We start from the raw sequence: 14,841 nt of genomic DNA, 5'->3' as shown, positions 1-14,841 counted from the left end.
TTTCCAAGGTGTAGCTCGGCATCTTTTATTTTTCCAGGTAGCCCTGGGATCAGACTGACATTGGGCAATGAGAAAGGGGGGTTTCCAGTTGCACAGGCTGGAACGGCTGAGTGGCAGGAAGCGCATTTGGTGCTAAAAATCCCCGTCCACAGTGGGCTGGTGTGGAGTGGGTGCCAAGCGGGGCCGGGCCACAGGGAAGCTGAGTAAGGGCCACTCCTGGGCGGGGTCAGCCCAGACCTGCCAGGAAGGGAAACTGGCCTCAGCCAGCCCTGTGGTCCCGTGATGGCCAAACAGTGGACTAAACCTAAACACAGACATGAGCGCCTATCCCTGGGAGCCCGGTGGGTGCCTTGCGGACTGGAAGAGGCAGCATCTCTGCCCTTCTGCCCCAAGAGCATTTGTTGTGTGTGTGTCAGGACGCACGTGAGGACATCGTCCCCTGGGGACGTGTGTGGCTTGTGTTTCAGGTGGGCAAGAGGAGACAACACCAGCAGATGTGCCCGAAGCCACATAAGACCAGGCTGGGGCATGGACACCTTTATTCCAGGGCTTTGGCCAACGGGAGGTTTCCTTTCTGAGACTTTAGAAGAACAACAGCAAGGAAGACGGGTGGGTACAGTTCACACACATTTACACACAGCATCAGAGGGGTGTGTCTTCGGGGTGTCGAATGACACACAGAGGAAGAGAGACATGAGGAGACAGACAAGGTGCCGTGTCCATGAGGAACACGGCGAATTGGAGCCACAGAGACCTGCAGGTGGGGTAAGGCTGGAGATGCCCCTCGCAGGGACTGAAACTAAACTCTGTATATATGTCCTCTTATGTGGAAAGAAGCTATACTTTTTAATAAAATAAAAACTTCTGTGTAACTCGAAAGATATCACTGAGGCATCTAGGGGATGATTTGAAGAAGGGTGCAGGGCCTGGCAGAGCCCTGGCGTAGGTGCTGTACCAGCCTCACATCTGTCCCCCAAAAGACCAGTCGCCGACAGCTGCGAAAATCCCACACCTCGCACTTGGCACAGCCCTGAGGATGCTCAGCATCACGCTCCCACCCCGGGCTGTCTGCGAGCCTGGATGTGCCCACTCTGCTCCGAGCAGCCACTCCGAGGGCATCAACATCAGCCACCAACACCACATCCCAGCCGCCTGTGCCCGCAAGTGCCTGGCACAGGGGCCGGACATGCCGAGGACCTGGGGAGACAGCTGTGGCCACCTTCTGGGACAGCCAGGCCACAGGATCTCCTGACGCCAGCCACAGCGGGGAAAGGTGGGTCAAACTTGGGACAGCCCTAAACTACAGGCAGGAGTGTCACTGGCACAAAGAGGGGCACTGCTGGGGCCCCGCTACCCCTGCTCGGCCTCCCCAGGCACCCTGTTCCCCCGACACAGAGAAGCCAGAGTGAGGTGCCGTGGGGCCTTGGCATGGTTCTCTCCCATCCCTGGGGCCCAGGGAGAGGCGCTGGCGGCCATCAGAACAGCAGGGCTTTCTTCTTCAGGTCGTTCCTCTTCCACAGGGCCAGGCGCTCAAACTCCTCAATGCTCATCCCGAACACTTCCTGGAACTCCTCAGGCGACAAGTGTCTCTTCAAACAAGGGGAACAGAGGGGCAGTTAGCAGCTCTGCAGCCACACACCGGCTGGGCCAGCCTCCAAGGTCCTCTGTCCAGAGGCAGGGCTGGGGACAGGGGTGGCCTTTGATGGTTCCCGGATCCCTTCTCTGCCACGCTCAGAGGACAGAGACTCCACTAGGGTCATGCAAAGACCATGCACAGCTGGAGGTGGCGCCCTGGACTCCTGATCCCGAGACACCCTTCCCCTGCTGTCAGACACCAGACAGGGCACCTGCCTGCTGGGAAAGCCCAGCTTGTCCTCAGTTTCCTTAAACTGTCATATTTACCATCTCCTTGTATTGTCATGGCTGCTGCTAGTGAGCAGGGGATGGGTGGTCTCCTCCCACCCTCCCCATTTCCAGCTGAGGAAGCTGAGGCCTGGCCAAGGAGCAAAGGGGCCTCCAGTGTGTGACCGAGGGCAACTGCTCCAAGTCTGCACCCAGCTCCTGGGCCGGGGCACCATGGGCGGATGCACAGCTGGAGGTCAAGGCCCAGGTACCAGGGCTGCAATGCACTGAGCTGGCCTGAGGGAGCCACAGTCTCTGCCTCTGCACAGCAGTCGCCCTTGGGCCTCCTTGGAGTCTAGAGTCAGCGCTGCTCAGTGCTTAGCGCTGGCATGTCCACCTTCACTTCGACCTCCACCAGGGCCCCCCACCCAGCCTCTCCTGCAGGGGACTGCAATACTGATTAAGCCCAAGGCAGGCCGTGAAGAGCTAACCCCACGACTGGTTGTTTATAGAAGTGAATCCAGCCAAGGTCTACTTGCTGAGGTCAGAGTAACTCGCACCCACAACTAAAACCTTCAGACTAGAAGGACACCGTTCCGATCACAACCTGATATTTTGTCTATTCTGTTCCTAATTCAAGAATGCTTTGTCTTGTCCTTTGGGAGCCTTGCTTACATTAATTTCCACAGAAACCACATGACTGTACTTCCTTGGATGTAGCTCCACACTCACACACAGCTCACCCTTACCCCAACGGATTGCCAATAAAAATCAGTGGCTTGGACTGGCCAGGGCCTTGGTCGTCTGCACCGGCACTGGTCGTCCTGGGCTCCACTTTCTGTCTCTCTTATTTCTGTCTGTTAGGTTTTTGCTCAGGCCTGCGTTGTGCACTGAGCAGGCGACTGGAGCCTACTGCGGAGATTTCCGGTAATGTCTGAGGGGTCCCCAGAACTCCCCCTGGCCCAGTGGCTCTCACATCGAAGGAACTCCCCACGCCTCAGGCCCTGGCTCAGGTGGGCGAGGGCATCCGCTCCGAGATGCTTCCTGGGGAGCCTGGGGCTTTCCACTCATGCGGCTCCACCTGGGGAGGGCCATGCGAGCAGAAGGCCCACGGGAAGCTGGGCCCGGCCGTGGCAGAGGGGGCACACATCCTGACGATGCACTGTCTCATCTTAGGTGGCAAGGAGATCCTGGCATTCGGGGCCACATGGATAAACCTGACAACGCCAGGCTAAGGGAAGGAAGCCACATAAAAGATTCCAGTGTGTGCAGCGGGGCAGGAAACAGACTGTGGCTGCCAGGGTGGGGAGAGAGGAACCGGGAGTGACTGCGAACTAGTGGGTGTGGGGTTTCCTTCAGGGAGATGAGAATGTTCTGGAATGACAGCGGCGACGGCTGCGCAACACTGCAAATGTATGAGCTGCCACTGCACTGGGTTAAAATGGTTAAAATGGTGAATTTTGCTGCAATTAAAAAAATGAGTTTTGCCAAAAAAAGAAAGAAAAAAGAGGTGCGATTTCCTCAACTTTCAAGCAAAGCTACTAACGGTAGCTGTCCTGGTCAAGAGAAATGGATGGGGACACTGAATGGTCTCTGGAAACCTCCAACACTGATCGCTACCCGGTGTGTATTTCACAAAATCACTGAACCCTCGTGGCATGTGCTGTGCTGTGGAGCCAGTTGGAGTGACTGGAAGGAGAGAAGTCAGGAAACCCCCAGAACATGGGTCCGGAAGTTGCTACTGGAGAAAACCCAACCATTTGGATGGAGCTCAGGGAGAAGGCACGGCTTCGATCCCCACGATTGGGAAAAAATAAAAAACAGTAAAGCTTCCGGGCCACCTCGGAGGGCAGTGAAGGCCGCAGGGACCCAATGTGGCCTCCGCTCCAGCGAGGACAGTGCCCTGGCCCAGCCCCAAGTCTCCTCCTGGGCACCCACACACCCTGCCCAGCCTGGACGTGTCACCTTCTTCCTGCCTGCCCACTGGATTTGGCTGCCCCTGCACCAGTGCTGGGCTGATCGGTCCCCTCCAGGGGCCTCAGCAATGTCACCTCCGTAATGACAAGAGCCACTGCTCTCTGTGGAGTGCCTGCCCACGCTACCACCTCTTTGACCTCTCCCCAGCCTGTGGGGCGCAGGGGGTGGAGAGCTGCAGTGCCATGGGCCTCACTGCTGCCTCACCCAGCCCTCCAGGTGCTCCTCTGCTCCCTGACGGGTACCCACAGGCTCAGGAGTGCACTAGGCCTACACCAACAGCTCCCCCTTCTCCTGCAGGTCCTGATTCCAATTTCACCTCCTGGAGAGGTCCCCTGGACTGCACTAAGCACCCGGTCCTGGGGCCACACCATGTCCCCTGCTCTGCGTCCCCTCTGCCCTGGCTTTTGGCCAGGAGGGCAGCACAGGCCATGCGTCCACTGGCTCAGTGTGCGCTGGCTCCGCACCAAGCATGGGGCTCCCAGCCCTGTTCTTGCACCGCCTGCCCTGTTCACTGCAGCTCACATGAGCTCCTGCCCCTCAGGCTGGGCTCCTGGCCTACCAGGCCCCAGGGCAGCTGCTTCATGCACAAAGGCCTGAGATGGACAAGGCAGGGCCGTGGTGCCCCAGGGCCAGGACTGGGATCCGATCCTCTGGGACGGAGGAGGCGTCTCGGGACTCCCTGGGGGCCCCACAGTCCACTGCTGATGCTGCTGTGCTCACGGAGGCCACATGGCTCAGTGGATCCCCTTCCAGAGCAGGGTCACCACACATGCACAGGTGACTGGCGGGAACTGGGCAGCAACTGGGCACTGTCCCTGTCTCCAGGCTGACCCTCAGTGTCCACAGGCACCGCGTGAAGGGCAGGGAGCACCATCAGCCCAGGCGCCCTCTGCCTCACGCAGTGACTGCCACATGGCGTCCCTGCAGCCTGCCTGGAGTCACACCTGGGACCTCCTCCCTGTCACCACGACGACTTCTCAGGCTCCAAGTCCTGCTGCCTCAGTTTCCCTGAGCATCATCTGAACCTGCCCATACCTTCATCTGTTCCACCCATGTCCATGATGGTGTCATATCTTGCCCTGAGGACCCAAACTCCCCTACACTGGCTCCCTGGGTCTATACATGGGGTCTAAGCTTCACTCTGCTGCCATGGGGCTGTTTTTAATCACAGACCTAACCAGGTAACTCCACTCACATCCTTCTCAAGCTAAAACCCAGCCCACCTGACACAGCCAGGATCCTACAGGGCCCAGGCCATCTGCCGCTTCACCTACTCGGGCCTCTCAGACAGCTCTGGCCTTTGTGCCCCAGGGCCTTTGCACATGCAGGTTGCTCTTCCTAAAATTCTCTTCCTACTTTCTATCCCTTCCCTTGCTCACAAAACACATGTGTGTGCACACACACACACACACACACACACACACGCATGCACACTGACTGCACTGATCAGCATTTACTCAGTTTAACCATATGCTCACTGGCCCACATTCTTCTCCTTCAGGGCCCTAGGGCTGGCATATGACTATAATGCTCGTCTGGACAATTCCCTGATTGATGCCCACCTCTCGTGGATCTGCTAGGTCTGAGCTCATGCCAGGATTTGCTCACACACACCCTGGGCCCCACTCAGTGCCTGGCACATATCCACAGAATGAGCAAAGGGGGCACTGCGCCATGAGTGTGGTTGACGTGCTTTGACCACTTGGCAGCACAGTCCTCCTTCTGGGTATGGCCCTGCAGAGCTGCCTGCCATGTCCACATGCTCTGCCTGGGCACCGAGGTGACTCCACCTTCCAGCCTGCCTTGCAGTGAGCTTGGCCATGTGCCGAGATCAGCCAATGGGGTGTGAGTGGAAATGCTGCCAGCCAATGGGGTGTGAGCAGAGGGACCATTCCTCACTCCAAGCCTGGGCCTCGGGACCCTCCCACATGGGACCCACCATTGTGGCCCTCTCAAAGGTGGGGCCGGAGCTCCATGAATTGTCACAGAAAATGTCCGTGTCAAATTTGAAAGGAAAAGGCAAGAGGTAGCCCTACTTATCCAAAAGAGGATTCTGTTACCTCTGGGGTTCGTGCAAAAGAGATTTCGGGGCTGGGCCCTGGGGCCTGGGTGAGGGAACCCGGTAAGGTCTGTGTGTTCTTTGTACTCCCCTGGGCTTTTACAGTAGCTATGAAGTGTTCTGATAAAACAAAGAAAGCTCTTCCCTGATGTTTCCATCAGAGGCCCGGCTTCTGCTGGGACAGGCCTCCTGAGCCCCACCCCAGGTCTCTGCCCTGCAGGCTCAGAGGGATAGGAACACGCCCCATGTGGGAACACATCCAGTGCCTGCAGCAAGGCTGAGCTGCCGGAGGGCTGGAGAGCGCGCCCTTGGGTGACTCAGACATTTGAGAGACAGATGCCAGTGCCCCCACCACAGCTTCCTAAAAGGATTCATTTTCCTGCTTGATCCACCTGAAACTCCCCACCTTTCCCTCTGTATCAGTTTAGGTGCACTCGTGGACGTACACACACACACACACACACACACACACACACACACACAGGCAAAACAAGTCACCAAAGGCACACCCAGCCCCCAGGGCAGCAGCGAGTCCCCACAGGCTGCCGGCTGGCGTCCTCTGAACGCTGGGCCCCGCCTAGGTGCTCTCTTTCCTCACTGGAGCCACCTGGCTCCTGGAGGCTTCTGGAGGCACCTGCATCACACTGCAGAGAGCCAGACGCAGCACCGTTAAGGACCAGCAGCCACGGGGTGGAGGACGCTGCATCACACCCTGGGACCTCTCCCACTCTGAGCTCCTCCGTGTGCCAAGCATCGCAGTCCCTGCCCGGGGCTCCCGGCACCCCAGACCCACACACCTGCTGCCCGGCCCCTTGCACGATGACCCACACCCCCTCATGCACCAGCAGGAGTGCAGCCTCCCCTTCTGCAGGCAACATCCAGACGCCCGGCTAGGCTGCCAGCTTTGGCCCCACCGGTCCTTTGGTGGCATGGAGCGGGCCTGGTCCAGGAGAGCGGCCTGGCAGCAGACGGGCACCATGGTGGAGGGGGCTGTGCTGCCACCTCCCATCCTGCCCCAGCTCCCTGCCCGGGCTCTTCCTGCTTGTCATGCAGACCCTCAAGTCGCATCTCAGGTGGCAGGCCAGGTCTGATTTCCCCAGAGCCACCTGGGTCCCTGAGCTCGGGTGGCATACGCAGCAGCTTCAGCACCAGGCCGAGAACGTGGCCAGTCTGGCATCGCATTCCCTGGGTTCAGCTGGTTGATTTAGAGGCAATCCCATCACCCACCCGAGGCCGAGGGAGGGCTCTGTCGGGACTGCTGAGGGATGGGGGGGGTCTTTCTGCAAACATCAAGCCCGAGAAATCTGTCCACACCTGGAGCTGGCAGAGAGGTGGAAGGAAAGCAACGGGGCTGGGGACCCGGTCCAGCCCCGACCAAGCAAATCACTTTGGCCAGGTCCAATCAGGTACAGCACAGGTCACCCAGACGGGGCCGCTCGCAGTGCCGAAGCCACAGCAGCACGCTCAGCACTCTCCTCACAGCCAGCCACTGCCCGGCCACCGGGGCCGCCCTCCCAGGTAGCAGCTTACACAGCCGCAGATCTGCACGGTGGCTTTTGCGTGGGTGTTGTTTTGTTTTTGTGAACCCAGGGCCTTTGCATTGAGCTGTGGCCCCAACCCTGTTATTTTTTTACTTTGAGGCTCTGATTCACTAAATTGTCCAGGCTGGGCTCAAGTGTGACCCTCCCGCCTCAGCCTCCCAAGTTCTGGGATGATGGGCATGCACCACCACGTGTGGAGAATACATGCACCTTAGAGATGTGGAAATCAAGGCTTAAGGGCCCAGGAAACCTGCTGCATCCTGAGTTGCCATAGCTCCCGGGTCACCAGAGCCTTTGCCCGGGCCTGCCTGGGATGCTCACCCCTCTCTGCTGAGGGGAGTCGCCCCCCCATCGCAGGACTCCCCAGGGACTCCCCATGCCCAGCCCACAGGGCCTGCCAGGTCCCACTGACCCACAGAAACCACCCCGTGCGGATCCCCTGGCCTCCACCTCCTGCTCCCCAGGTGCTGCTGGGCGCCATCAGAGGCCTCCGTGCCTTCCTCAACTTCTCTTCCCTACACAGCCCCAGCCTGGGACACAGACAGGGCTGTGGCCTCTGCCTGGAGCCTGGAGACCCCTCACCCCTGCAAAAGAGCCCTCTAGGAGCAGTGCCACCTTCAGGAAGGGCTTGGGGATGGGATGCGACTGGCTGAGGCCCTGTCCTCCTGGGACGGCCGTAAGGACCTGGCAGGGCCTCGAGGCATCCTTGGGCCTCAGCACAGTGGGTCCTCAGCGGTTTGTTCTCCTGGCCAACACCACTCTGGGCGGCCTCCTGCTGGGACTTTGAAGCCGTGCCTGCTTTCTACCAACAGGCTCGTTACTCTAGACCACGTGACCGTGGCCCACAGGAAGCACTGAGCAGCCACAGCGCCTGGGGCCCTACACCTGCCCGGCCACACCGGGCCCCTGCAGGGCAGCAGAGTTGGGGCCCTGGAAGCAGCGTGGGGCTGGATGCTGAGCCTGCATGGTCCCCGTGGCCATCCCCAGAGCTGGGGGCCTCTCCCTGGCAGAACCGGCCCCTCACCTCCAGCCTCGTCCTGTCCACATCTTTGGGCAGCTTCACTCGGATGCGGTTTGTCACGATGAGCGAGTCGTAAGGGTAGATCTGGGGAGGAGACCACAGGTTCCCCTGGAGAGGCGGGCGTGTGCCGGCCCCGGCCCCGAGCTGAGCCAAAGGCTGACCGAGACGCATACACATTTCTCGGGGAAAGCAACAAAAAGGAACTTTTCACCTGGCAGTGCGGCGTGGCAGCGGTCAGTGCGGGCGGTGCCCTCTTACCTTGTACTCTGTAAGAGAAAAGTGGAGACCACGGGGTGTGGGGCGTTTGGGGAAGCAACCCGCCCTGGGGACCCCCTGGCCCCACAGTCAGCTCAGCCATGCACGTCTCGCAGTGCCCTGAGCAGCCTGCGTGGGGCTCTGGTCTTGGGGCCATGGCTGGGGGTCCTGGGGGCTCCAAGGGAAACAGAGCAGGAGGCATGGTCAGGAGGCTGAGGCCAGAGTGGAAGCCGGGCTGTGACACAGCCTCTCCTGGTGGTCTGGGCCACCCGGAGCACTGTGTGTCTCGGTTTACGCACTTGTGCTGCTCATCCGAGGGCAACACCTTTTGGGGTTCTGGCAGACTGACACCGTTACCCGATCTGACTCTCCACCCCACCCTCTTACTGCCTGCCCTCCTCAACTCCTCTTCCTTTCAACTGCGGAGCTCGCGCCCTGGCTTTCTGGCTTTCGGAAGGTTTTCTTTTTCTTTCTTTTGCAGTGCTGGGGATGGAACCTGGTCCTTGTGCATGTCGGCCAAGCACTTTCCACTGAGCTACACCCCAGCCCTGGAAACACCTTTCTCCAGACAGAAAGCTCCTTACTGAACATAAAGCCATATGGGTAGGAGGCCCTGGTGCACGCAGGACCCGAGACAAGGCAGGAGACCTGTGGGAGGGGCCAGTCCTGGGGTCCCCCACGCAGTGCGTGGGAACTGGACAATCACTTAGAGAAGGAGGCTGAGACCCAGCCTACGAGAGCACCCCACCCCAACATCTCCAGAGGGTGGAAGGAGGGCAGGCGGCCAGGCTTGGGACCCCACTCAGAGCAGGAGGGTGGCCCTTCAGCAGCACCTGTCACGTGACTGAGGCCACAGCACACAGGGAGCCAGGGAGGCAGGCGATGACCCAGTGGTGTACCTCAGGCACATTCTAGCTATTGACTCTGTCTCCCCAAGTGTGCAGAGCACCCCACGAGCCAGGCAGCCCTGACCTGGATGGGTAACGAAGGCCGGGAGGTACAGGCATCCTCCCCGGGTCCCCTTGCCCACCATGCCCAGAGCCTTCTGCCAGCAGACTGGACGAGCAGTCTCAGAACAAGAGTGGTGGAACTGGGCAGCAAGCCCCTGTCCAGCCAGAGGCCTGCGGGGTCCCCGCGGCATGTACCTCGCGTGCCCCAGCTGGGATCTGGCTCTGCTCCCCAAGGGGCCACACTGGCATTCTGGAAGAGAAAGAGAGAGAGGGTGGCAAGAGGCACCTGCACGGGACAGCATGGCCCAGGCCTGCGCAGCTGGGAGGAGGACGCCCACCTCACACGGAAGGCAGAGTGACTACCAGTGAGGCCAACACAGTCTCTGAAAAGAAGGGTCCAGGATGCCACCCCATGGGCCTGCCGGTACACGCTGCCTGCTGGGTCAGCTCTGACCCACCCTACAGACACCCGGGCCTGGCCTGCTCTGAGCTGGCATGGACCCCAGCACGCAGCTGGGCTCTGGTTCCTCACTCTGAGGTTCCTCTGCTCCTACCACACCTGCTGTCCCCGGTTCTCTGCAAGGACTCAGACCCACCCCGTGCCCTGTGCCCCGGAGACAGCCAAGGGGGCGCACTGGCTGCTGCTGCCTGTGGGGGCCGTGCCCAGCCTACTGTTCCCAGACCCCAGGGTCCAGGTGCACTGGGCCTGCGCTGCGTGCCAAAGTCCACCCGGCCGAGGCCCCAGGGCGAGCGTGGCCCTGCCTCTCCCCTGGTGGCCCAGCAGCTTCATGGGCGACTGTCTGGAGGACCAAAGGAGCCCGGTGATTGGAAGCCCCAGGCACAGACCCTGGGCAGTCGTCAGCAGTCCCTGGAGAGTGACCCTGGCTATGACAGTAATCCCAAGGGGTGACCCTCCTAGAGGGACGGAGGCAACAGCCCCTCCCTCGCCTGCCCTGGCAGCCACCAGCAAACTGCCACATCAGTGCGTGATGACCACTCAGGCCTGGAGCGCTCCATCCCCTCTGCCCACCTGAAGACGTCACCTACATAACCGCCCACCTCCCTGCAGTCCCTGGCACTGTGGGCACGAGCTAGACCCCACAGGGCTCGTCCATCCCGCTCCTGTCCGCCCCTGCCCACTGCGGGCAGCTGCTGTTTGCACTGAGCTGCGCCTGCTCACGGTTGCGCGTGCGCTGCCTGCAGCAGGCTAAGCCCCTGGAAGAAAATGCCTTACTTAGGCCCCATCCCCCAACACCTGGTGCAGGGGCTGAAATGAGGTCAAGGCTGGCGGTCAGCACTTCTGAAACCGAGCGCAGAGCTCTGCAGGTGAAGGCCAGCGTGTGCAGCCTGGGTCCCATCACGGGGACAGCTGCTGCCAGGGGTAACGCACTGCAGCGGCTGAGAAGCGAGGAGCTGGCTGTGGTCCTGGAGCAGTGATGGGGAATCTATGGCCCACGGACCACAGCCGGCTGTTTGTCATCACTGCAAGCTCTGGAAGGTTGGCCGGCGCTGCCCTAGCATGTGGGAGCAGGAAAAGACTCCAAGTCCAGAGCCCTTCGCCTGCAATAGGGAAACCGAGGCCCAGAAAGAAGCCAGGACTTCCTCCTGCTGGGACCAGGCTGGTGAGTGAGGTAAGTGCCAGTGGAGCACTGGAACTGGTCTTTATTGAAATATTTAAATTGTGAGTTTGTCTGCATTCATTTGGATTTCTGAAGTACTGCACGCAAATAGGATGTAGCTGCTGACGGCGCCTCACCCTCCTCCTAGCCCAGATTCCTGGCCTCTCACGGCCACCGCTTCCCTGTAGGAGTTTATGAGAGCAGGGTTTTGAGATGTATTCTCCTGCCTGCTTTCAGTCCAGCAAGGAGCCTGCCTGCAACCTTCACGCAAAAGGGAAACGCTGCCACCTAGCGGCAGTGCCCCGCATCACAGCCACCAGAACACCCAGGGGGGACCCACCGCCCCAGCACAACCAGCTTCCTCTGTCTCCCAGCCCCTGAGGCCATGGAGACTCTGGAAGGGATGGAGGAGGAAGTGTTGGATGGGTCACAGCTGGGCAGGACGCTGTCCTGGTCTGCTAGGTACAGGGGGGCAGGGCTCTGCAAGAGTTTAGGGCCAGTGAGGCCTGGGCTGCTGCCTCTGGTGGCTCTCAGGGGAGCTCCTGGGGACTTTGAAGGCAATGAATTATGTATTTTCCCTTTGGCGTGCGTGGCCCAGGGCTCTGCAGGGGCTTCTCTAATCTCACTGTGACTTGGGAGGGAGCAGGATCACTTGCTCTAGAGATGAGGCTCAGACAGGTTAAGCATCCTTCCCAAGATCACACAACAAACACGTGGGCCTGGAGAGCTCTGAGCCCAGGTGTTTGACTTTCCAAAAACTGTGCTGAGATCACTACTGACAGGGACGAGATGATCGTCACCTGCCCCGAGCTGCTGTTCCTTTCTTGCTACGGCTACGTTGGAGCTATGTCTCCTCACAGCAGCCATGGAGGGCGAAGCGGGTAGGGACTTGCTTTTAAATAATGGCTCACGTGGGAATCATGTTATGGAAAATAGGAAGATGCTTTGCAACCAAGATGTTATTTGTCTCCATCATGACTTTAAGAGGTAAGGATTTTTTTTTTAATTTTAGGAAATGAAGACTCAGAAAATTTAACCTATTCAAAGACAGTGGGGATCTGAATTCAGAGCCATCTGATTCCAAGTCATATGGGTATGTGATCTTTCCAGCATTACAGTTTGGAAATCTCAGACTTCTTCAGTTTGTTACGATCTTGTTTGCACAGGTTATAGACAAACATAATTTTGTTTTAACAAATCATGTATGTTTGTATATACTTACATATTCTGTAAATGTTTTATGAATATGTGAAAACTGGATTCAAAAGATATATATTTTTCTCATATACCTATTAGATTAGGCTTGCTCTTTGTACTATTCAATTATTTTTTGTACTGTAAATTTTTTTGTTTAATAGGTTCATGTCTTATTTCAAGAGAGCTGTATTCAAATCAGCTACCTTGTATTTTTTCAAGGTGTCTGGCATGGTTGTGTTGCTTGGTGCATTAAGTTTATAAATGCTATACCTGCTTTATTACATAGGGCCTTTAGCATGAATTAGGGTTCCCTTTCACACTATTAATTCTATTAGTTTCTCTTAGCTTCCATCTTATCTAATATTGCTACTCCTGCCTTCTTTATAGTTGTGATTTTAGTATCTTTTTTCTTATCATTTTACTTCTAATTATTTAAAAATAACTGTAAGTGTGTATCTTGTAATGCCTCACTCTGACAATGGTATTTTTTTAAAGCTCACTGGATAGCCTCTATCATTCAGTATTGGATCTGTCTGCTCACATTTAACATCGAGGTTTTCCGGATGGAACGTCTTTCACGGAGTGACACACAGACCCGCAGGTGGCCTGGTTGGAATCTCTCTGCCTCACCCCAGGGACACCTGCAGTAGGTACCTGTTATTCTGTCCGTGTCACAGTCAGCTGGTGAGCTTCTACCTCCCACACAGGCTTGGCTACTAGGCCTTTGTAATGACCTGTGACACATGTGGTGCTGTGCACCCTCATTTAAAAATTCCTCTTGGAGCAAGACCTTTTCCTTTTCTACCATCAGACAACGAGAACCTCACCAGTGGCCCAGCTCACAGCTGTGTTGGCACCAGGGCTATCAGGAAACTCATCACCCTTTCCTTTGCTTTGGACATTAATTTTCTCCTGTAGTCTCTCTTCCTTTGTGATTTAGTATTAGCAGGATTTCAGTTTCCCTTTATTTGAGCTTTTGCTTCTGGCCCTCCCAGAATCCTTTCTGCAAGTAAAAGAAACCAAGAAACCCCTAGTAAATGACCCTGGGCACTGCAGGCCATGGGCAGAGGTACGTGGATGCGAGCTCAGTGGGAAGCCTGGGCAAGGCCCTGAGTCCACCTGTGGGATGGCTGCAGTGCAAAAGGTGGGTCATCAGACAGGGCACGCATGCGGACTTCCGCCGAGAGTGGGAATAAAACGGTCTTAGCTCAAAAAAAGGAAAAGGGCATTAGAGGGGAACAAACTCCCGAAGCCGAGCACAGTAAGACCACCAATCTGCACAGTCAATGTGAAGAGCTGCCGTCTCCACGTAAGAGCAAACCCACCCTTATGGAGCCCTGCCAGGGTGCAAAGGGCCCCGCACCCACCACGCTGGGCTGGCAGAGGAAGCGTGCTCACAGGAAGGCTTAGGAGCCGGCCCTCTGTGGTCCTGGCGGGCCAACGACATTCCTGCCAGATGTTGGGCCAGCTGTTCTCAACCTTTCAGGTGACCATGAGCTCTGCGGATGCCACTGCTGTATGTGAACTGAGCAGGCTGAGAAAGCAGAGCCCGCTGTTCCTGATGCGCCTCCCTCACCCTGAGCAACCCCAGGGACTGACGTGGCTGGGTCCACACCCTGAGCACTGTGCCCTGCAGTCCCAAGTAGAGAACAGCTGTTCCAGGTGAGAAGAGAACATTCTAGACAGTTTTTCCAGTGCCCCGGCCCCAGACACTGAGTGGGGGACTCGCATTCCTAGTGGTGCAGGGGTCCTGGGCACTGATTTCCTGCCCCCTGCTTTCCCTGTGGAAGACAAAGTGGGGAGAAGTCTTTGGGAGGAGGTTCAGAGCATGCCCCATGCAGGGTCCCGGCGCGGCCCATTCCGGAATGGGAAGAGTGGTTAGCGGGAGAGAACGGGATCAGGATCTGCTAGAAACCAACCATGCAGAGGGCTGCCGGAGACCCCAGCGGCGGGGCCTGGCACCAAAACCCAGCGCAGGTCTGCCTGAGGTGGAGGAAGACAGAGAAGCAGCCCTGGTGGCCACCTGTGGCTCTGAGAGGTGGGGTCCCTGCCCGCTCGAGTGAGTGTCCCTCTGACCCCAGGGACGGTCTCTCTGGGCCACACACTTGCTGTCACAGCTGCTCCGGAGTGGCACACAGCCTCAGGCTCCTGGTGGCCTCTCTTGAGAGGTGCGTGCCCTGAGTGGTGAAGAACCCTTGGTCACAGGGCAGGAGGTGGCTCTGGCAGCATGGGACCCTTCCCACCCCAGGCACCCGCCCCGCAGACCCACACCAGCAGCACGGGAAAGGAGGGACAGCCGAGCTGTGCAGTGTCGGGTGCTCACACTGAGGGCTCCTGGGCAGAGCAGAGAGGGGCCCGTGCAGCCGGCCTGGTCTGGTCC

At 58.1% G+C, this 14,841-nt stretch overlaps 1 protein-coding gene across 31 annotated transcripts in view; it reads right to left on the bottom strand.

The window, feature by feature from the left end:
* The window catches only part of Ablim2 (actin binding LIM protein family member 2), a 113,677-nt gene continuing 98,836 nt past the window's right edge, over nt 1-14,841 (bottom strand). For 18 of the 31 annotated variants that reach the window (XM_087187285.1, XM_087187286.1, XM_087187289.1 and 15 more), the window contains one exon: nt 8,713-9,895. In XM_087187285.1, coding sequence (XP_087043411.1) covers nt 9,611-9,895 — 285 coding nt within the window. In that variant the 3' untranslated portion in view covers nt 8,713-9,610. The other 13 variants (XM_087187292.1, XM_087187287.1, XM_087187291.1 and 10 more) reach the window with 6 other exon arrangements.

Source organism: Heterocephalus glaber, unplaced genomic scaffold (genome assembly GCF_053883595.1).
Source record: "Heterocephalus glaber isolate CG9 unplaced genomic scaffold, H.glaber_assembly_v1.0 deba00001509, whole genome shotgun sequence".
Lineage (NCBI taxonomy): Eukaryota > Metazoa > Chordata > Mammalia > Rodentia > Bathyergidae > Heterocephalus > Heterocephalus glaber.
This window is presented reverse-complemented; position numbering and strand designations above follow the sequence as displayed.